Source organism: Haplochromis burtoni, unplaced genomic scaffold (assembly GCF_018398535.1).
Source record: "Haplochromis burtoni strain Fernald_Lab_line unplaced genomic scaffold, NCSU_Asbu1 Contig_81, whole genome shotgun sequence".
Lineage (NCBI taxonomy): Eukaryota > Metazoa > Chordata > Actinopteri > Cichliformes > Cichlidae > Haplochromis > Haplochromis burtoni.
In genome coordinates this window covers 370,902-393,122 of record NW_024582442.1, presented here as the reverse complement: position 1 = coordinate 393,122, position 22,221 = coordinate 370,902, and the positions used below count along the sequence as shown (strand labels likewise).

The 22,221-nt window shown below is 39.4% G+C and overlaps 2 protein-coding genes across 2 annotated transcripts; one reads left to right on the top strand and one right to left on the bottom strand.

The window, feature by feature from the left end:
• Nucleotides 1-8,594: 8,594 nt before the first annotated feature.
• On the bottom strand, nt 8,595-10,899 carry LOC102303433 (small integral membrane protein 10-like protein 2A). The gene is made up of 2 exons (XM_005925392.3): nt 10,538-10,899; nt 8,595-9,126 (listed from the first exon to the last, which is right to left on the bottom strand). Exons 1-2 carry the CDS (start codon nt 10,715-10,717, stop codon nt 9,106-9,108), a joined length of 201 nt encoding a protein of 66 aa, XP_005925454.1. The 5' UTR covers nt 10,718-10,899; the 3' UTR covers nt 8,595-9,105.
• Nucleotides 10,900-12,225: 1,326 nt separating this feature from the next.
• Nucleotides 12,226-22,041, top strand: LOC102302927 (ras-related C3 botulinum toxin substrate 1). Its single transcript, XM_005925391.3, has 6 exons — nt 12,226-12,575; nt 13,598-13,669; nt 14,184-14,301; nt 14,544-14,606; nt 20,063-20,222; nt 20,319-22,041. Exons 1-6 carry the CDS (start codon nt 12,541-12,543, stop codon nt 20,447-20,449), a joined length of 579 nt encoding a protein of 192 aa, XP_005925453.1. The 5' UTR covers nt 12,226-12,540; the 3' UTR covers nt 20,450-22,041.
• The last annotated feature ends 180 nt before the right edge of the window (nt 22,042-22,221 follow it).

Here is a 22,221-nt window from a genome sequence, read left to right as displayed (position 1 = left end):
TAAACCTGGGGGATATGACGGGGGTTTGCATGTCCTTCCTGTTGTGTAGGGTGACGAGGTTGACCGTGGTGTGATGTGGCGTGTGTGACAGAGGTCACAGGAAGCAGAGGGCAGCAGGATTTCCTCCTTTCATGCTCTTTGGTTTAATATCCAGCCCTGCATCTCGGCCACTTCTTTCCTGCCACCATCTGATTGAAGGGCAAAGTTGAGTTTATATTCTGGATCCAAGGACACATATGAGTAGAGTCTTTATTTGGGCTCACAAAGACGGCAGTGTGTTTCAGAGAACTTGAACATAAAGCTGTAAGTGAGTCCCTACATCTAAAGCAAAAATCCTCCAAGACCTGTTGCAGTTAAATACCCAGTGGCAAAGGTTACTTCACTTAAGAGTTTAGCAATGAGTGTATCGTTCAAAACACACTGAAGAAAGCCCAGCTCTTCTGTTAATCAAGAAACAATTTTAGTGATTATAAATAAGTGATTATTGATGCAGGATACAGCACACAAGCCTGTTGAAGAGTGCAACATCAAAGACAAAAGGATCACAGATAAAAGCATGACGATCCCAGCAAGGATTCACAGCTAAACTGTGATCCTTTAATACCACTATGAAAATAAGCTTTTGAGTCCAATACAGCTGACAGTTTACCCCAAAAATATTACAGTGTCCTTCTATTAAACAAAATGATGCAAATCATTGGTAAAATCTGCGTTTTTTTTGTCACATTCCTGCATGAACCTGTTTTTTCCCTAACAATAAAAACAAAACAAAGAAATTATATAAATTGACAGCTTTTTGAGGCTCTGCACAACATGAAACTGTCCTATTTCAATAAATTAATGCAAAAGAAAAAAAAACTGATGCAGAAAAATGTCACAATCACACCTGCCAAAAATAGGCATGCATTTGAACACTGGTTTGCTTGCATTACCTGCTTCAGTCCTGCGATGTGACTACAGCAAATGCACCACCCAACATCATCCGCTGCTTCCCCCTGCACCTCTCCTCCCCCCTTCATTCAATTTTCAGGTCAGCTCGGAGCTCATCTCAGCACTTGATCTCATCTTTTTTAACGCTTTGCATATGTCTCCCCTCCCTGGTCAACAGCGTTTAAAATTGTAAAAGAAACTCAGAAATAACCAGGAAGAGGATATTTCACACAGTAATGCTCTCCGGTGCCAAAATACTAAGCATAAATCACAATTTAGTGTTTAATGCATCTCAGGTAAAATCATGTGGATTATTGTTTGACTACACATGGAGGTGTGCATTAATGCGTGTCATATAAAATATTCACAGCTCTCAGCCAAGCTATTGGAAAGTCCATCACATGTTAAGCAAAGTAAGAATTGTGACACTGTGAGTCACGCTGTAGACTCGGTTTGGAAAGTGCAGGTCTGTCAGCAGCTGAGACTTAACATTTAGTTGCTACAGTTTGGGTCCCATTTCCTGTTTGGTTGCAAAACACAAAGTTTGGCAATCGGCATAAACAGTTTGACACATAAACAGTTTGGATTTTCAAATGAGGTGTATCAGAGCTATGAGCTAGAGGTTCAAATACAGTGGGGCAAAAAAGTATTTAGTCAGCCACCGATTGTGCAAGTTCCCCCACCTAAAATGATGACAGAGGTCAGTAATTTGCACCAGAGGTACACTTCAACTGTGAGAGACAGAATGTGAAAAAAAAATCCATGAATCCACATGGTAGGATTTGTAAAGAATTTATTCGTAAATCAGGGTGGAAAATAAGTATTTGGTCAATAACAAAAATACAACTCAATACTTTGTAACATAACCTTTGTTGGCAATAACAGAGGTCAAACGTTTACTATAGGTCTTTACCAGGTTTGCACACACAGTAGCTGGTATTTTGGCCCATTCCTCCATGCAGATCTTCTCGAGAGCAGTGATGTTTTGGGGCTGTCGCCGAGCAACACGGACTTTCAACTCCCGCCACAGATTTTCTATGGGGTTGAGGTCTGGAGACTGGCTAGGCCACTCCAGGACTTTCAAATGCTTCTTACGGAGCCACTCCTTTGTTGCCCGGGCGGTGTGTTTTGGATCATTGTCATGTTGGAAGACCCAGCCTCGTTTCATCTTCAAAGTTCTCACTGATGGAAGGAGGTTTTGGCTCAAAATCTCACGATACATGGCCCCATTCATTCTGTCCTTAACACGGATCAGTCGTCCTGTCCCCTTGGCAGAAAAACAGCCCCATAGCATGATGTTTCCACCCCCATGCTTCACAGTAGGTATGGTGTTCTTGGGATGCAACTCAGTATTCTTCTTCCTCCAAACACGACGAGTTGAGTTTATACCAAAAAGTTCTACTTTGGTTTCATCTGACCACATGACATTCTCCCAATCCTCTGCTGTATCATCCATGTGCTCTCTGGCAAACTTCAGACGGGCCTGGACATGCACTGGCTTCAGCAGCGGAACACGTCTGGCACTGCGGGATTTGATTCCCTGCCGTTGTAGTGTGTTACTGATGGTGACCTTTGTTACTTTGGTCCCAGCTCTCTGCAGGTCATTCACCAGGTCCCCCCGTGTGGTTCTGGGATCTTTGCTCACCGTTCTCATGATCATTTTGACCCCACGGGATGAGATCTTGCGTGGAGCCCCAGATCGAGGGAGATTATCAGTGGTCTTGTATGTCTTCCATTTTCTGATGATTGCTCCCACAGTTGATTTTTTCACACCAAGCTGCTTGCCTATTGTAGATTCACTCTTCCCAGTCTGGTGCAGGTCTACAATACTTTTCCTGGTGTCCTTCGAAAGCTCTTTGGTCTTGGCCATGGCGGAGTTTGGAGTCTGACTGTTTGAGGCTGTGGACAGGTGTCTTTTATACAGATGATGAGTTCAAACAGGTGCCATTCATACAGGTAACGAGTGGGGGACAGAAAAGCTTCTTACAGAAGACGTTACAGGTCTGTGAGAGCCAGAGATTTTCCTTGTTTGAGGTGACCAAATACTTATTTTCCACCCTGATTTACGAATAAATTCTTTACAAATCCTACCATGTGGATTCATGGATTTTTTTTTCACATTCTGTCTCTCACAGTTGAAGTGTACCTCTGGTGCAAATTACTGACCTCTGTCATCATTTTAAGTGGGGGAACTTGCACAATCGGTGGCTGACTAAATACTTTTTTGCCCCACTGTATGTAGTGTGGGTAGTTGCACTGGGATTGGTTCTTTATACAGGGGATTTTCATAAGGACAAAACAAAGTAGATTTGTTGAGCACAGGAAATTGTGGAGGGTTTTTAGGACTTATAGTATGTGACTTCCAGACAGACTGTTTACAAGTAACTGACTGATCAACAGCACCAAGCAAAAGACTTTGAACAGCTATCTTCTGTGTACTGAAACAAATTCTACCAGGAATAAAGATACGCTTGACAGCAAAACTGTGAAACACTTCTTTTACGCTGTTATTTTAGTTGCTGACAGTAGCTTCTTACCTGCCGCCCACCCACAAGAGGAGTATCAATCTTCTCATTTAGCTTGTGGAAAGACAATTACAAAATACTCTCACCAACCACTTTATTAGGTACAGTTGAACTGTTTGTTGACACAAATATCTACTCTGCAGCAACTCAATGCATTTAGGCATGTTGACATGAATGAGATGATCTGCTGAAGCTCAAACTGGGCATCAGAATGGAAAAGAAAGTTGATCTAAGTGACTTTGAATGTGGTGTGGTTGTTGGTGCCAGATGGGCTGCTGATCTACTGGGATTTTCCACACAACCATCACCTTTTTAGAGTTTATAGAGAATGGTCTGAAAAAGGGAAAATATCAGTGAGCAGCAGTGAAAACGTGTTGTTGATGCCTGAGGTCAGAAGATAACAGTTAGACTGCTTTGAGCTGAAAGGAAGGCAACCACACATCAAAATCAAGGTATGCAGAAGAGCATCTCAGCTACAGCAGCAGAAGACCACACCAGGTGCTACTCCTGTCAGCTAAGAACAGAATAATTAGGCTACAGTTCACACAAGATCATTAGAATTGGACAACAGAAGATTGGAATAAACTTGCCCGGTCTGGTGAGTCTTGATTTATGCTGCAACTTTTAGATATAGAGTCAGAATTTGGCATAAAGAACATGAAACCATGGATCTATCCGTATATGGTGACAGTGTACCCATTTTCTGATAGTTAATACCAGCTACAAGCTCGGCTAATCTCAAACTTTATTTCTTGAACATAATATGAGGTCACTGTACTCAGATGACCTCCACAGTACCCAGATCTCAATCCAGTAGAGGATCTTTGGGATGTGGTGGAAGAGAAGACTCACATCATGGATGTGAAGCCCAGAAATCTGCAGCAACTGTGTGATGCTAGCATTTCAAGATGGAGCGAAATCTGTGTGGAAGGTTTCCAGAACATGCAGTATTAGTACGGTGTAACTAATAAAGTGATAATGGATATTTCCTAAAATTAAAGCCTTCCTCCCTGAAGAAAGAAAAGAGTGAGAAAGAAATGAACACACCTTCTGACTGAAACAAACAAACATACAATTAAAGACAACATAGTGCTCAGTAATGTGCATCTCAAAGTGGGTTATGAGGTCAAACACAACAGTCTGGCAAGTCTTGGAGAAGAAGATTTAGGAGGTTCAGGATATTTTGTTTAATAGTGTTTGTGCAGAATAATAGATTCTGCTGATTAATTGAGCAGAAAGGACAACGGAAAAAATGATCTTGACTTGGACATAGAGACTCCAATCTTACAAAATCATATTTAAACCAAGGTTGAAGTAACCTCAGTTCTGAATTCAAGTCAAGAAATCTCAAGTTTCCACACCAATAAATTCTTAAAATTAATGAGTAAGTGTAAAGATGTGCGCTGTGCATTAAAATACTGCATTGCAGCTGTAATTGAACCTCTGCCATTTGCAGTGTTATCACTCTTTAACATTCAGTCAAACAACACATGCGAGCTGCTGCACATGCCAAGGGCTAAAACTCTGTAATCCTTACACCACTACCCCCTCTTTTTTAAGGGTACAAATGGTAAAATCAGGGTAAAGATAACCCGACTTATCCACCATCTATAGATCTCTCCCTCTCTCTGCCAGTTCTCTATGATAACCCTATTAAAATATTTCCTCTGGCAAATCCCTGAAAAATAAATCCTCTTTTTTTTTTTAAGAAAAGGGGGGCAGGAGGGATGGTTTGTCTGTCACATGGAGAAATACAGTTGCCTTGGCAACCCCTTATGGTTTTACACTGCAGCCTGGCATTGCAGAGCGACTGGCTAGGATAAGTTTACAGGGAACATTTTGCGCTGAAGGAGGGTGTCAGCAGTTTGGAAACTGACTTGAAGGAAGTGCACACTGAAGGGACGTGTCAAATGGATCTGGTGGCTAAGATTGATCCAATGCAAAGACCCACTCCCACTTCAAAAACAGACATTAGTCACACAGGATTTTTTAAATTGATTTAGATCAGAGAACGAGGGAACGGATACATCGTACAAGGGAAACTAAACATTTCCTTCACAGGTGCACTAAATCTGAATAACAGATTTTTATAAAAGATCACAGTGTGGGACTAAATAATCGTGAGCTATATTTATAGTTTTATTAGCCTGTGTCAGCTTCAAAGAGATTGACAGCTCTCAGTGACTGTTTCCAACAGATAGGAAAGGAATTCAGTAAGCTGCTTCCCCCCTGTGGACAGTGGGCACCACAACACAACACAATCATCACACTTACCCAGCAGAGGAAGCAGGTGTCAAGTATCCAAACAGGCTGGTGGCTTCATGTATGAAATTCAAGGAACCTTTCAACTTCTTGCATGGATTTACGGTGAGATTGAAATGCTATAAAGAGAACAGTTATTAAGCCTTAAACCTTCTTTACTTTCTTGCCCACATGAAAAGCAAACAGCTGTCTGATCACAGCTTTTTATGATGCTTTACAGCAGGGGTGTCAGATTAATTTGATATCTTCTTTATTTCCTCTTAAGTGGGCTGAACCAGTAAATACATGGTGTATAAACTATAAGCCAGTCACCTCCAACTGAACCTTTATGTTCAGTGCAAAGAAGTTTAACTTTAAAAACTGTCCAGTTCCTTTAAAATTCACATTTTGACCATCCAGTTAAAGTGGCAGTGAACAGACGATCAAATGTTCCACGTGATAAGCTTGGGCTTACATTCTAAGAAATAAAGGAATTTATTCTAAAAACAAAAACTATCAGTGAATTTACAGCAAATTTTCTCTTTATTACTGTGTAAAAAATTGTACTATAGAATTAATTATTGATACTGTTATTCATTTGAAAACTAACAATTAAAAAAAACAATTTTCTTTCTTACTTACCTTTGATATATGATGGATCATCAGTTTACTAATAAAGGACACTTTATCAGTTACACTTTTCTGGTTCTGTCTGGTCTATGTTGACATGATAGCGTCATCGGCTGCTGTAGATTTGTCGGCTACACATCCACGATGACACTCAATCTTCATCATTTTCAACTCAATTCATTGTCATTGTTTCAAATTCATTTTGATCATCAAAACACTTTTTCCTTCATTGTATTTTAAGATTTTCATGTTCTTTTTTAAAATTGTCCACGTAACCAGAAACATAGCAACAGAAAATAAGTGGTTTTGCCACACATGTCGCTGTTTCTATGTGGTTCAAGAACATGCTATAGAAGATGATCTGTTTCTAAAGGACAGTTTAATAAACCCAAACGAGACAACTGTTACTTTTTACTCATAGAAATGGCTCAGAGTCGTGGTGTAATTCGTTTATTTCTCACAGAGTTCATTCATTCTCAGCATTTGCTCTGTAACTTCAAACCCCACTCACACACATTTCACAGAAATAAAAACTTAAAACAGTAATAAATAATTTTGAATGTAACACCTTTCACTAGCATCGATTTGCTGATCCCACTGGTAAGCAGAAACACAATAGAAACGGTGACCACCTGAGCATGAGAGTGAGAACCATTACTGCACTTACTGACTTCTCCTACAACAAACCTGCTGATATCTGATGTATATCTGTCATCCAGTTAAACCCAGCCACAAATGATTAGTCCAGATCATAGAGGACAAACGAAACATTGTGCGTCATGCAGGGAAAATAACCTCTTCAAATAAAAATGAGATGTTTACTTTATACCTCACACTGAATGTCTATACATGTACGATGCTTGACAAATTCATTAGATGGCCTAAAACCCAATTTTTTTAGAAATTTTTAAGAAATTGTTTAAAACTAAAAAAAATTGTTATTTGTAAGGCAAATAACAAACTGAAACTACTAAATAGTCCTTATTCACCAATAATAACCAAACAAACAGAAAAACGTAATAATTTGTACGGCCTCCGTTGGCCTCGATAACGGCTTGCATTCTTACTGGCATTGTTTTTATGTACGTTTCCACAGTCTCCTTTGTTACCGAGCTCCAAATAGTTTCCAGCTGTTCCCAGAGACTTGCTGTGGATAAAACTTTTGTGCAATCTATCTTCATATCCACCAAATCCCAAATTTGTTCAATAGGATTCAAGTCTGGACTCTGATTTGTCCAGTCCATCAGTTCCAGTACTCCAGATTCCTTCTCCTTGGTCAAATACTCTGTGCACAGCTATGAAGTATGTTTGGGGTCACTGTGTTGTTGGTATATGAACTCATGACTAATCAGTTTCAGTCCAGAAAGGATTCCATGACCCACCAAGATGTTGTGGTAGATCTTTATGTTCACGATACTGTCAATTTTCACGAATTTGCCCACGCCGTTTCCAGAAATGGAACCCCAAACCATAATGGAACCTCCACCGTGCTCTACTGTGGGTGCAGTGCATCAAGCATCAAAACCTTCTCCAGATTTTCGGTGATTATTCTGACCAGAGACTTCAAACTCAGACTTATCCGTCCAAAGTACCTTATTCCAGACATCTACAGTCCAGTGTTTGCGCTCCCTGGGTAATCTGAGACGTTTCTGGATGTTTGTGGGCCTCAATAACTGCTTCGTAGCAGCGACTCTCCCCTTTAAGCCCTGTTCATTCAGTCGTCTGCTTATGGTCATTCTGGAGACCTTTTCAGACTCTGCTCTAGAAGCATTTAGCTCTACTTGAAGATCAGCAGTGGTCTTCCTTCTGTCACTGGTACTTAAAATCTTGAGGTGCCGGACATCTGCATCAGTCAGCTTTTGTTTTCTGCCTCTTCCTTGGCGCATTCTGTAAGTACCGGTCTCTGCAACTGACTCCAAAGCGTACTTGACCACGGTGTGAGAACATTTTATGTCTTGTCCTATTCGTCTGAAAGACCATCCGGCATCGTGAAGTACTTTAATGCGGACTCTGTCCTTTTCGGTGAGTTCTCGATCTTTGACCATTTTGAGTCTTCAAACCGAATTCATGTTTTTACACCCAGATTTGAACCGCACACTGGACTTAACGACTCAAACTGAATATTCTGTTTAGTAATGCAAGTAAATAACTGTAATTTGGCACCTTCTATTAAATAAAAATGCTTTGATGTTTTTTCTTTGATGAAACAGAAAAACTGAAGGGCATAAATTTGAAAATTCATGGATAACAATAATTATGTTTTAGCATTAAAATATAATTTTAATTATAGAACGTGCACATACTGGTGGATTAACCATTACAGAAACATAAAAAAGGATTTGGGTGATTACTAATACTGTTAATTTAGGTCAGCTGTACATGTAAGACATAAAGAGAAACTATAAGCTTTCACAGCAACAATCATTCATGCTACAGTCCTCGATATCAGAGAGAAAAGGCGGGGGAAATATCTTCATGCACCTGACGAGCTTCTCCTGAATCGGTGACTGCTGGGCTCTTTCCCCGCTCCATCTGCTCCATCTATCGCCGCTCACCCTGTCTCATATCTGCAGACATCACCGCTTCCCTTCACCTGCAAAGGCGCCGGGCCGTGTAACTGGCGGCAAAAACGAACAGCCACGTTATTGTGTTGGACTGAAGTGTCTTGAAGTGTCTTCTTTCTTCACATCGCTGTGTGTGGTCAGCCGGTGTTTTCTGATGGCTGGAACGTGGCAGTGCACACTATCCATTGTTAAGTGTTAATGCAGCCATTGAAGACTCAGTGGATTTCGATGTGAACCTATAAAGATATGAGAACTCTGTTAGGTAGTGCTAAATAAAAAAAAAGAGAAGTAGGATAGGATTTTTGACCAACTTAGATATTTGGTGATTTTTTTTAAATAGGCTTCCCTAACATTTCCAAAATTTGTCTTGAGTAGTTACTTATATACTTATTTATGCTCTGCCTGACTCTACTCATATCAGCAGGTTCTTGCTCCAAACACCGTGTTGCTGACAGTGAAGTTGCAGAGTGCCCTCTGGTGGACAAACAATGCAAAGTGTGTTTATCCAATCTCTTCTTAGTATTTTCATCTTCATTTATTATTTTGATATCTACTTTTGAACTGCAGTTATATGAAAAACAAAGTTTTCACAGGACTTTATCCCCTTCAGTGAGAAACTAGGTCACCCTTATCGCTTCCACAGGATATAAGTGTGTAAGTAGCAGCTAGGAGCTGACGATCAGCTGCCCTTGATTAACTGATCATCAGCAAGTTTGACCACTGCATGAAAGCACAGCTTAGATTTGCCAAAGACTTCTGAAACAATGTTGTTTGGACAGACGAAACCAAAGTAAAAACCAACCACAGGATATTAGCACAAACACCTCACACCTGCTGTCAAGCAAGGTGGTGGAGGGATGATGATTTGGGCTTGTTTTGCAGCCACAGGACGTGGATGCCTTTAAGTTATTGAGTCGGTTATGAACTCCTCTCTATAAATCTTCTTGAGTCAAATATGACAGCTGTAGCTTGGCCAAAATTGGGTCACGCAACAGGACCCAAAAAGGGTAGCAAATTAGAAGCAATATTTTTAATCTGGAGACAGATGAAATCTCAAGTCCCCGACCAGGATATCTGTTGCCTGCTTCAGATATATATCAGTTACTGGTCAGCCAAGATGTGTGTATCTTGGAAATAATTTAAAATAAATAAAATAAGGAACAAATAAATAATTTTTTTTACAGTTTCTCAATGTATCGCTAACAAAAGGCAATTGTTTTGTTTGCATAATATTAACACATTTGGCAGAGTTGCCCAAAAATAATCAACATAATCCATTAAAGCCATTAATAAGCTAATAGATCTTCATTGAAAGTTTAAGGCACTAAAAATGGAAGCCAATAAAATGATGGTAATAATAAATCGGCACCTCCTTAATTGAGAAAAGTGAGCATTAAAGGCAAGATAAAGGGAGAATTTTCCTTGTATTAGGCAGCTTTAGTTTTAAGTACCTGTAACCCTTAAGCTTTAAATGTAGTTAAAATTGATCGTTTATCCGTCCATTAAGGATAAATCTTTTACAACGTGTCGCTCATTCAGGCAAAAGCAAAGGCAGTAATGAATCCAACATGAGGGGCCTTTGCAATCAGCAGCTGTCTCTGTGCCGTTTAGAGGGTTGATGACCGATTACAGCGGCTGAATGATTACCTGTAATCTCACATTAAACATCATAGAGGCGACGAGGTAGACATAGGGGAATCTGATTCGCAGCCGCCATGCGAGATCAAAAAATATCAACAAAGTCCTCGTCAAGCCTTTCGAAAATATTCCGTACGTCCGACCAGCAGAGCCCGAAAACCGGAGCACCAAATATGACAGACCCGCCATACAGCCCAGTCCGTTGGCTGGTTTCCAGGGTTAGTTTGTCATCTGGTAAGGCGAAGCGATGGCAAAGGTGTCACACTTCATATTTATATCACTCGTCGACACCGAGCCCCATTTTTGTCCTTTTTTTTTTTACATCGATTGTGTTGGAAAATCTGCTCCACCCCGATAGCTGTTTACCGGGGACTCATTACGGTGTGACACACGGAAGTAAGAGTCAATAAAGGGCAACTGGAACCCCGAGGCTAAACTCTCAGGTATATGGTTCTTCATTTTTTTTAAAAACAAAAAAACAAATCACAGCTGAAGTACACACAAAGTGTCATAACTTCATATTCATATTTATCCAGACAGTAGGTAAAAAAAATACAAGACAACACACAAATGCTGTAGTTGCAATGGTTTGTTTTACATTAATAGATTAATATACACAAAGTTTAAATATATAAGATTAAAATTGATTGCAAGTGTGGAAATTATATTTTAGGTCTAATTTTTATTTATGTGAAATTAAGTGAAATGGTCGGACAAAATCATTTAGTTTTTAATTATTTGTATTTGTCCAAAGGCAATAGGTATAGTGCTGATGAGGAAGGAAACCTGGCTTCGAAAAGAAACGTCCTTCATCTGAAGAATAATAACACATATATTACTAAGTAAACATTGAAGTAAAACAAGCAAACAAAAGTGACAAGTGTATGTAAGAAACAAGCCAAATAAATAAACAAATGTGCCACAATCTGAAGCAAGGGTTGGCATTTGTATACTGCCTTTTTTTCATTAGTCTAGCACTCAGAGCAATGTCTGCCTCCATAGATATCGACCAACAGGGTACAAATGGAAATGATCCTACTGCTGACCAAAGACAAAGGAAGAAGACAGACAAGAGGTATTTTTGGAGCCAGTGAGAGAGAAGAAAATGTGGAGGTGAGAATGGGGAGTGTAAAAGTTCCTGCTCTAATAACAAAACTCTTAGTGAATTACAAACAAAAGCAAAAACAAAGAAGCAATTTATGTTTACTTAGAGATCAGTGGGTCTTGTCTACTACATCCAAATACGATTTTGTCATGATAAAAAAAAAGTTGGGGTAATCACGACATAAGAATGATCTTTAGGGTATGGACAGATGTCTGGTATGCTTTGTACCACAGAAAAACATGAAGCTGGAGCAGAGAAACCTTTCAAATCCTCTTTTAAAGCTTAGCCTGAAAGACACAATTGAGGGCAAAAATTCCAAACGCCATAGTCCATAGAAATTGCAGGGATCGTGTAGCTGACGTCAGTTCCTCGTTTAGTGTCATTCCATAAATAGTCCCTCCACTTTTTTTTGTATTATTTGTTTTCCCACACTAAATTAAACAATAAACTTTAAATCTGTTATATTATAATACATTTCATTCAATCCTCTGAAATTCGGCTACTTCCGGTTGATTTTTAGGACGAAAGTCTGTGTGGGCGTACGGACCAGTGCACCGGATGTGCCATCTACTGGTGGTGTTGTAGACTAATTTTTTTTTTTTTTTTTTAAACTCAGGGGTGGTGGCCGCTGTTTTGCTTCATAGCTTCCAGATCAGCCTACGAAAGCATGGGAATGTAGGAAGGGAAATTCACGAGTAAACTCGCCGTAAACTGCTCGATAAAGTTAGTGTAAGTCCCCCCTAAGTTGTTTCGCGTCCCAGGAGCTCGGTTGTAGCAGCACAGGTCGGCGGAGAAAGACGCTCGTTGGGACTTTCCACCAGCGAGCAATCCCGGACAAAGGAAAAGAGACTCTAGCTAACGTTAGCTGGCTCCCGGGCTAACTTAGCATTCCTCTAGCCGCGTAGCAATGCAGGCCATAAAGTGTGTTGTGGTCGGAGACGGGTAAGTTCACCAAACCCAGCCGGGTATTAGTTTATATTAAACACCTGTTTATTTTTCTTTACCTTTTAAAAATGTAATTGTAGCTAAAAGACTGTCATCCGAGTAGCTGACGTTAAAACCCTTTGCAACAGATTTCCGAGCGGGTAAAGTTAGCTGCTAATCTTTTACTACCTGTTAATTTTGCCGACATGGGTACTCGCATTTGACTATTATATTTTTATCTATTTATTTAGACTATAGTTTTCATACATTAGGGTTGGTGGTATGAGTAAGTATTGGTAATACAGGCTGGCCAGTGTGCAAGTGGTTGACTAATCTTTCACTCTTAGGTGAGTCAGACATCACAGGGCAGGTTGTACATCCACAGCTTAAATTCAAGTTTCGCTATTATTACTTAGGAATTTAGCTTTTGTGTGTGTCTGTGTGTCCATCATCTCGCTGCTGTATTCCAGCAAGTCACTGTTAAAGCTACAAACACAGCGCTTTTTCAGCTTCCCAAAATTTAAGGGCTTCCTCAGCAGCAGGGGATTAACACACAAGCTAAGACAGTGACATTAAGATGTGCTAACAATATGTGGGAGGTAAATGCACTCATAACCGCTTGCTCTGGGTGTGGTAGATACTGCAGCAGCAAGACCCATTCAGAGCCCGTGGCTGTGTTGAATCTCTTTATTTTGCTTTGAGTGTAAGGGGAACTGTGCAGTAGACATGAGGGTAGCATGCTGAAGGGAACCAAGAAAGTTTCATATTTGGCAAATGTGCCTCTACCACTGCTCTCATGTGCTTTATCTTGCAAAAAGAAGAACTTAGAAAATCACACAATTCCGTTTTCCCAGAGTATTACACCAGGGATTTTTTTTTGTTGTAAGCAGTGCCGTTTACTGATCTTAACACCATTTGTAGAAATGAAATTGTAATGATTGTTGCTTATGTCAGTATTTGTAAGATCTGAGCCCAGTCACACTTTTTTTTTTTTTTGCCTTCTCTCAATAAATGCTAATCCAACATCTTCTCTCCTACAGAGCTGTGGGTAAGACCTGTCTGCTCATCAGCTACACCACCAATGCCTTTCCTGGAGAGTACATCCCCACAGTGTGAGTATCTGAGACTGCAGCGCAGTGAGTATTTATTTATTTATGTGAGAATAACAGTCAGTAATTGGTCTCCACCCTCCTTACACAATCAATGCATGAGCAAGCATGGCATCTTGTTTTTTAAATATAGTCTTGCAGAGGAGGTTACAATCACAGCATTTAACTGTAACTACACCAGGAATACATGTTACAGGAAGTCAAGAAGAATCCCTGCACCTAATCTGATCCTAGACCAGCTGTGGAAAGTGTTGATCTTTATCGACCTTAACTGTGGCACGAACTGGCTCTGCAGGCAGTTGACAAACAGGCTTTTGGTTCAGCCAGACTTTAAAAGTGAGCAGTTGTTTTTAAGAGAGAGCAGAAATTGCAAAAGGGCACGATTAATCAGGGGATAGGTTGATCACCGCGTATTTCTTGTCCTTTTTTTTTTTTTTTTCTTCTTAGTAGTTATATTTCAACAATTTATATTAAGCCTGAAGGGCTTGGCTCATTTGCACTTCATCACTTCTGTCAGGTTCGACAACTACTCCGCCAATGTTATGGTGGATGGGAAGCCGGTGAACCTGGGTCTTTGGGATACAGCAGGACAAGAAGACTACGACAGACTCCGCCCACTTTCCTACCCACAGACGGTACAACAACCACAACAAAAACATAATCAGACAGTGTTGTGCTACAGTTCGTGTATTATCCTCCATGCATAAACCAGAGTCTGATTTCTGAGAATGAATGAGGAAGTTAAAAGGAAAAAAAAAAAACTGAAAGAAATGCGCACACCTTTGTGAACACAGGATTCCCCTCCATCCCTTCCAGTATTCTTAACAGGAAGTGATTGTTACAGGCTCTGATTGCTTTGTTTTCCGTGTCTTACCAGGATGTGTTTCTTATCTGCTTTTCGCTTGTGAGTCCTGCCTCGTTTGAAAACGTCCGTGCCAAGGTGAGTAATTGCTGTATGTCAGAACGAGTGAAGGCTGGAAAGGTGTCAGCTTATTTATGTTTCATCCATCCAGTTTGTGCTCTTGTAGTCTCTAAGTTTGCTTATTTTTTGCCTGTGCTGGACAAGCCACTGTAGATAGAAAATTAATCAGTAAATTTAAATGAAAAAATGAAGGAAAAAATCTGGAAAGTAGAGATGAAATTAAGAGTTTCAGCTTAATAAAACTTTGTTCATTGTGAAACTTTTGTCCTTGCTTGGCATTATACCCTTCAAGGACATAATTGGTTATATTTAACTCATTTTGAACTGCTGGGGGGAAAAAAGACACAATCCCCCATGTCTAGCAGTTATTTCATTTTGACACACTGTATTAACATGGACCCAAAACCACACAACAAACATAAAGTGGAGTAGGAAAAAGTTTGATTTGTTTTGTTATTTTGTTGTGAAACCCACAAACAACACATTTCTAAAACTACAAACATACAAATTTAGCAAACAACAGCGTAACATATCACACACAAAATGCCACACAAATTATTCGTACCGCCCCCAAAAATAGTTCCTGTTCACCACAAGACGGAGGGGCACATCACAGGCATGACACTTGGAGAGTGTATCACTCCTCCTGTTGTTCAGCTGGAGATGGGGCTGAGTGATATTAGGAAAATCTAATGTCACAATATTTTTTTGGCTATATCACAATACATGATGTATGTGACAATACAGTGGAACCCCGACTTACAAAATTAATTCGTTCCTGAGGGTCTTTCGTAAACCGAAAATTTTGGTAAGTCGAAGCACCCATTGCGGGTTTTGAGTGAGGTGATGCTGAACGATAGGCTATAGGCTAATTGCTAACTAGAACAACAATACGTCGTTCAAGTGGAACAGCGAAGCGCAAGTACAGAAGCCAAGGGGTTGTCACATGATTCGGAAGGCATTGTAGGCTCAGCCAATCAGAGCCAGCAGATTTCGTTACTCGGGCGTTTTGCTGTAACACGGACAGACATATTGCCGTTCAGTGCCTTCGTAACTTGAATTTCGTGAAACGGGGTATTCGTAAGTCGGGGTTCCACTGTATGTTTAAATAACCTTCAGAAACAGATGTTATTTCCAACCGTATAATGCCTAAAATTGCACAAGTATGCTCATTCAAATCAGCAATTCAATATTTTGTTTTCTTTTAATGCAAAAAAATCTGAATGAATTGAAATGTTTTATTTTAATGTTTTGGTTTTTTGTTTTTTTGTTTTTTGTAAACATCAGTTGCACAAACTTTTTTCATAAATGACAATATTGCGACAGTAAGTCTTTTTGTCATCAACACTCGGCTTTTACAAACGAAAGATCATAGCTACAAAAAAGCAATAGTTAAGAAAAAATAAAACAATTAAAATTAAATAGGTGCTGTTTTGTGCTCGTAACGTATAGAAATTGTAAAATAAAAAATGTAGTCACCTCAAATTACAGAACAAATAGTGACTATGAAAACGACTGACCAAGAACAGTCACAGGTATCACAGCTGGTTTATTTAACACTTTCTTTGGTGTGTGAAGAGATGTTGACATGCCGAATTTAAAACATTTTTAGTTTTGCAGTGGATGATTTGGAATAAATTCTTGGTCCTGTTACCTTTCATGGCAATAGTTTTACAGCATGTTTTGCAAATAACTGCATTTTGTTCGACATCCTCCTTGTGAAATCCAAACCCTCGCTCGTCTGAAACTTCTGCTGTCACCATATTGTTCCCTATCTGGTAGTATATGAAGTGCAGTTTGCCTGGTAGAAATGTTTCCTGTTGGAAGAGGGGGAATTAATGATGCATTCACAGCATGTGGGAGAATAAAAACTGACACTGAATTACATGCAGACAGCTTAATTTTGCCACGGCAATCTATACTCAATGGTTACGATAAAGCAATTTTAACTATTGTATGAGGAAAAACTTTCGATAAGTCCACCCCTTAGTGGAGTTAGCGTTTAAATTGCAATCTGCCTTTGGTGGCTTTTTAGCTAGCATCTGTGATATTTAGCAGTTGTTTCTGATGCACAAAAACAAGAAAAGGGTGTAGACTACACAGCAACTTTCAACTCCAAATGGAAATATTTCACAAACAGCTCAAATTTGCCCACTTCTTAGTGCCACGTGTGGTCTTTTTTTAATTTTTATATATATATATATATATATATATATATAAAATTTTTTTTTTATTTATTGATTTTTTTTTTTTTTTTTTTTTTTTTTTTTTTTTTTTGATCGCATATAATGGGGTCTCTTTTATCTTTGAAAATCCTGTTTTACCATTTCTTCTTGGATCAAATGTGCCGACAGCATTCAGGAAAAACATGCGTTACATTATTTCATTATAAGTTTGCTTTTACTCAGTCTGTCAACAGAATTTAAAAACTGCTATATAGTTTCAAGTCCACACTTTGGAAAGGCTCAGTGAGGCTGGATCTTGTTGCTATGTTGCTTGTTACTACACCCCCCCCCCAAACAAGGGTGTAGCAGTTCTTCAAAATCACAGCTGGGGCACTACCTCATGTTTTTTCCTTTGGATGAGCTGAATAACAAAAAAAAATTGAAAATTTTTGTTTGTTTTTTTTGTTGCTCTGTTTCCTCTTTACCTTTTACCCAGGTTATCTTTAAATTGTTCAGCCTTTACCAGATTAGCGTGCCTTGGTTATTGGTTATTGGCATTACCCGCTTTGTGTGTGTTTCGCAGTACGGGAAGGTGGAACGCGGTGCAATGTTCTCGGTTTCAGAAGTACATCCCTATTATTCATGTGAGACACACAAGGAAAGTTTGCTACAGTTTGTCTACATCAGCTTAAAGTTAACACAGATAAACTAGAATCATTTCCTTTTGTGAGCAAATTAAACTAAATCAGTTTATTTTCTGAGAAGACCTTGATCTGAGCTTGAGCTTATCATTTAGGGTAATGTGCAAGAACTTTGTGAATATGAAGCTTTTTTTTTTCCTTTTCTTTTTTTTTTATTTTTGATGAAGTCAGTGCAATGCAAGTATGTCAACTAAGCATAGCTGTCAATTAGAGCAGGGCGATATGACCAAAAATATTTATCACAATATACATTTGAAAATTTGCGATAACGATATAACTGACGATATAATTGACACTAGACAAAATACTTTACAACTCCTCAACTTTATTAGTGCAAAAAAAAAAACATCAATGTATTTTCACTTAAACAAGCAGCTTTTTTAAGTGCATTAAAGTTATATAAAAAATTAACAGTGCAAATGCAAATTCCTTGCTGACAGTTTAACCAAAAGGCATTTCCAGTGGAAATTGGCCGACATATCCTCAGCATAACCATGTATAATATCCACAAAACTTAAAAAGAGGTTATACACACACAATACGGTAATATTATGTTGAAGCACAGTACGTATCACTCCGCGAGGCTCCTGCCTACGATAGCGTAATGCTCCGACAATCCATCAAGCGGTGCGGCTTCGTAGCTTAGCAAAGTCGTACTAAAACATTTGACAGATTTTCGAGCGCCGTGTACATAAAATCGTTTCGAGGTCAGTAAACACAACCAGAATTCATACATAAGGCACACGGGATTATAAGGGGCACTGTCGATTTTCAGAAAAATCAAAGGATTGATTTTAAGTGTGCCGTATTTTCCAAACAACACGGTAATAACGACGGCCCGCTAGCATGCGCTACCAAAAATAGTGCTTTGTTGTGTATCTGACGGACGAAAGCTAAACCAGTTCCACACCACTGAAGTTGCAGCATTTTTACAAACCAATTCTGGTTCATCCGTTTCATTCAACGATCCACTTTCGCTCTTCTCATTCTGCGTCGCTGCCATGTGCGTATGTAAACAAAGGCACTGCGCAAGCGCGTTTTATCCATATTCATCGCGATATTTAATTTTCCTATCGTTGCCCAACATTACACTGGTATTACCGTGAACGGTATGATATAGCCCAGCCCTACTGTCAATATGTTGTGCTGTTTGTCCATCTTTAGGGTCTGTTTTTCAGCAGTGTGTTTATTGTGAGACGAAGGAGCAGATTGACGTTACTCTGTTGATTTTGATTAAAATAATTTATAAATATTATCAGTTAACCTTTACCTTTGAGAATTTGCTCCTTGCATTAAACCACTGTATGAAAGTCAACGATCTTTGTGCTCCTTGCTGGTCTAAAAATAGTTAACGGACCAATAACATGCAGGCTGGACTACAGATACATTTGCTCAACATTGTGGATATTTTTAAACAAACAAGCTGAAGCAGTGTGACAACCCTCACTATATATGCCATGAGTCATATGATTACTTTAGTGCAAAGGGAATGATAAACCACAGGAAATTACTATCTGACTCTGCAGTTCCCCTCAGCTTCACACAGCAACATTGTGTTGCTTTTCTTGCCCACAGCTTTACTGTCTTGGTTCACTTTCACTTCTCTTGCAGTATATGGTAAATGTGGATGCTGTGGGTAGCTGTAAACCCACTTTACACTGCCCGCTCCACACTAAACAACATAGACACACTGGTAGCAACAAGCTGATGAAAATATCTGAGTATTTATGAGCTGAAGAGACAGTTTTTCAGGAGTTGGTGAAAAAAGAAAATGATACACTTAAATTAAAGAATTGGAAATAAGCATAAGTCCACATAATGAATGTACTGCTGGTGATTTTACAACCTATTTATCTCTAGGCTTGTCATGGGATTAGGCCTTACTCTAAACACATTTATCAACTTGTCACCCGTTTTACCATCTTAAGTTTGCACCAGGTCCACACTAGCCGGTTTCCATTGGGAAGGGGTCTAAGCGACCAACACATTTGCTTTAATCCAAAGTCATTTTAGCTTAGCAATGCTAACCTACTGCTTTGTCCAGAGTTTTCAGAGTGGACGGGAGCAAAGTAAACGGTTTAGAAAGCAAACATTAAGCCTCATTTGTGCTGATAAGAAGCAAGCCTTGGCTGTTTCACACTTCCTCTTGGTGACACGCAGCTTGACAGTTGTGTTAATTCTGCCTTCCCCCTTAAATTGCATCTTTGTTTTTTTGTGGTAATATGTATTTGTTTATTCAAGATGTCATAAAGTCACTCTGAGTATTCTGTCATTATCTGTAGAGTGGGCTGAGTTTAACGTCTGGACACAGGCGCAGTGACAGGGCTTAAAGTTAACTATTCAAACTCACATCATCTACAGACAGTTGGGAATCACCACTTATGCCAACGTATGTGCCTTTTAAGTGTGGGAGGAAACCCTCGTAGGCATGATGAGACCATGCAGATGCCACACAGAAAGGCCCTATATGAGTTTGGATGAGCAGAGAAAACTTTCACTTGATTAAAAATGGTAATAAGTCAGAGCTCTGATAACATAAAGTGTTAAAGATGACACTGACTGATCTGAATATTTACACCACTAATTTGTAACTCCTGTGTCTGTGCAGTGGTATCCTGAGGTGAGACACCATTGTCCCAACACTCCAATAATCCTCGTGGGCACCAAACTGGATCTGAGAGATGACAAGGACACCATGGAGAAGCTGAAGGAGAAGAAACTCTCTCCCATTACCTATCCCCAAGGACTGGCCATGGCCAAAGAGATTGGTAATGGCTTCAGTTGTCACTGATCCTTTTCTTGTAAATGGTCATGGAAGACAGATTCAAATAATAAACCAATGCCTTTCTGTTTCCTGTCTTCAGGCTCTGTAAAGTACCTGGAGTGCTCAGCCCTGACTCAGCGTGGCCTTAAAACTGTGTTCGATGAGGCCATCCGGGCCGTCCTGTGCCCTCCACCTATGAAAAAGAAGGGGAAGAAGTGCTCTCTCCTCTAAGACTTCCTTCACTGGAACAGTTACAGGGGAGCATGACCGCTAGTGGTGAGGGTGGCTAACGACACAGGAGAAACACACCAGTATACACACACACACAGACACACAAAAACAATGTATTTCAGATTCTGTCCTTCTATATGTGTAGCTGCAACAGTTATACCAACCGTTTCCATGAAAACTCCAACATAGGGTCAGGTGTAGGGTAAAAGAGTGTGGACTATTTTAGACCCTAGTTATTTCCTAACAATGTATACTGTATAGACGAGACTGAATTTCTTGAGGCCTTCTAAAATGGATTGGATGTTTTGTAGAACGGACCGTGGAATGTCTTCAACTTTTTCTTCCACTGGTTGTCCAGTTTTTTGGTTTGTTTTTTGTTTACAGTCTTGGTAGTTTGTTTGAAGTGGAAGAAATTTTGCCAAATACACTCTGCACACATGCTGTATTTTAGCCGAAAAGAAATCCTTTGTTCTGTCGTCTCAAACCTTTAAAACACAGCTGACAGTCTGCTGCTGTTTCCCTGCTGTTCATATCAACCATTTAAAAGTCAAAAACTTCACTTTCTCTTTATGAAGGCAGTCGTCACTCGTTGCTATCAACAAACACCATGAAGTAACAATCTGTGAAATTTAATTGCCTCCATTTTTTATGTACCATAACCTTTTTGCCAGTAATTACATTTTGGCCCTAACATGATTCATGTTAATTCATTCTTATGGATCGAATGAAGCCTGAAGCACAGAGAGAAAATTGAGACTGGGGGAAAAGGTCTGCTGACACCAACAGTGCTACGAATCCCTGAAAAATCTCCAGTATTTTATGCATTTGGCTCCAATTGGACCCGTTGTGTTTGTGGTATTTTTTTTTTCTTTCTTTCCTCTTTGCAATATTCCCCCTAGAAGTGTCTCGACTGTATGGCTGCCCAGGAGTGCGAAGCTGAAAACTTGATTTTTGTATTTGGAAGAGAAATATTCAGGTGTTTTGGTGATGGGGAACAAGAGAGCCTTTAATGCTCTGTGGGCATTTATCCGAAACCTTTTTGTGGAGCACATTTGATTTATATGTTATTATTTTTATTTTTAGCATCACTACTGGCTAAGCAATGTCACTAAAAGAGCATTTATGCCTGCTAATAACAGTAACAAAGCTACTGTCAGTTATGGTGTAGTATACAGTGTACTCATCTTTTTGTTATAATCATGTGATTTGACTATTTTGTATCTTTCTTCACAGAAGTTAGACTCACTCACTGTATTGTTAAACTAACACTATGAATATCTTTTGTTTATTACCTCTGCAGTTAATGCTACTTTAATCTCCCCACAATCCTAGCTTTTTGTAATTAATGCTGATAGCATGTACATGTATCATATACTGAAAACTAAGATTAGAATTTGCTACAGTTATATTTTTTGCCTATTTACAAAATGTATTTGAACTACTAGATCAGGGGTTAAGTACATGTTGCTCATCGGTATTGTATTCAGACTCCAAGCTGTGCTTTAATTCAAGCCAATGTTGTGACTCTTTAGTTTTATGGACAAAAGCTATTGTCACTTTTTGAAAAAGCCAATAAATTCCTGTAAAACAGACTCTGCTCTGCTCGTTTTCCTTTGATCCGAAACAAAAGGGATCCAAGTGCAGTTTACTCAATGGAAGATTATTGCCATACTCAACTGGCAAAATACTTCAGTTAAAACAGCCCAACAGTCCAGCATGTTTAATGTTATATTAAAAAAAGTTCTTTAGGGTTTCTACTGGTCTTTAAATAT

What these genes read in the sequence shown, in the direction of transcription:
- LOC102302927 (XM_005925391.3), top strand. Translation starts at nt 12,541, where the DNA reads ATGCAGGCCATAAAGTGTGTTGTGGTCGGAGACGG. An exon ending in TGTGTTGTGGTCGGAGACGG is followed by an intron (nt 12,576 to 13,597) that starts GTAAGTTCACCA and finishes TCTCTCCTACAG; the next exon opens with AGCTGTGGGTAAGACCTGTC. An exon ending in CACTTTCCTACCCACAGACG is followed by an intron (nt 14,302 to 14,543) that starts GTACAACAACCA and finishes GTGTCTTACCAG; the next exon opens with GATGTGTTTCTTATCTGCTT.
- LOC102303433 (XM_005925392.3), bottom strand. Translation starts at nt 10,717, where the DNA reads ATGGCGGGTCTGTCATATTTGGTGCTCCGGTTTTCGGGCTCTGCTGGT. An exon ending in TGTTTAATGTGAGATTACAG is followed by an intron (nt 9,127 to 10,537) that starts GTAATCATTCAG and finishes ATATCTTTATAG; the next exon opens with GTTCACATCGAAATCCACTG.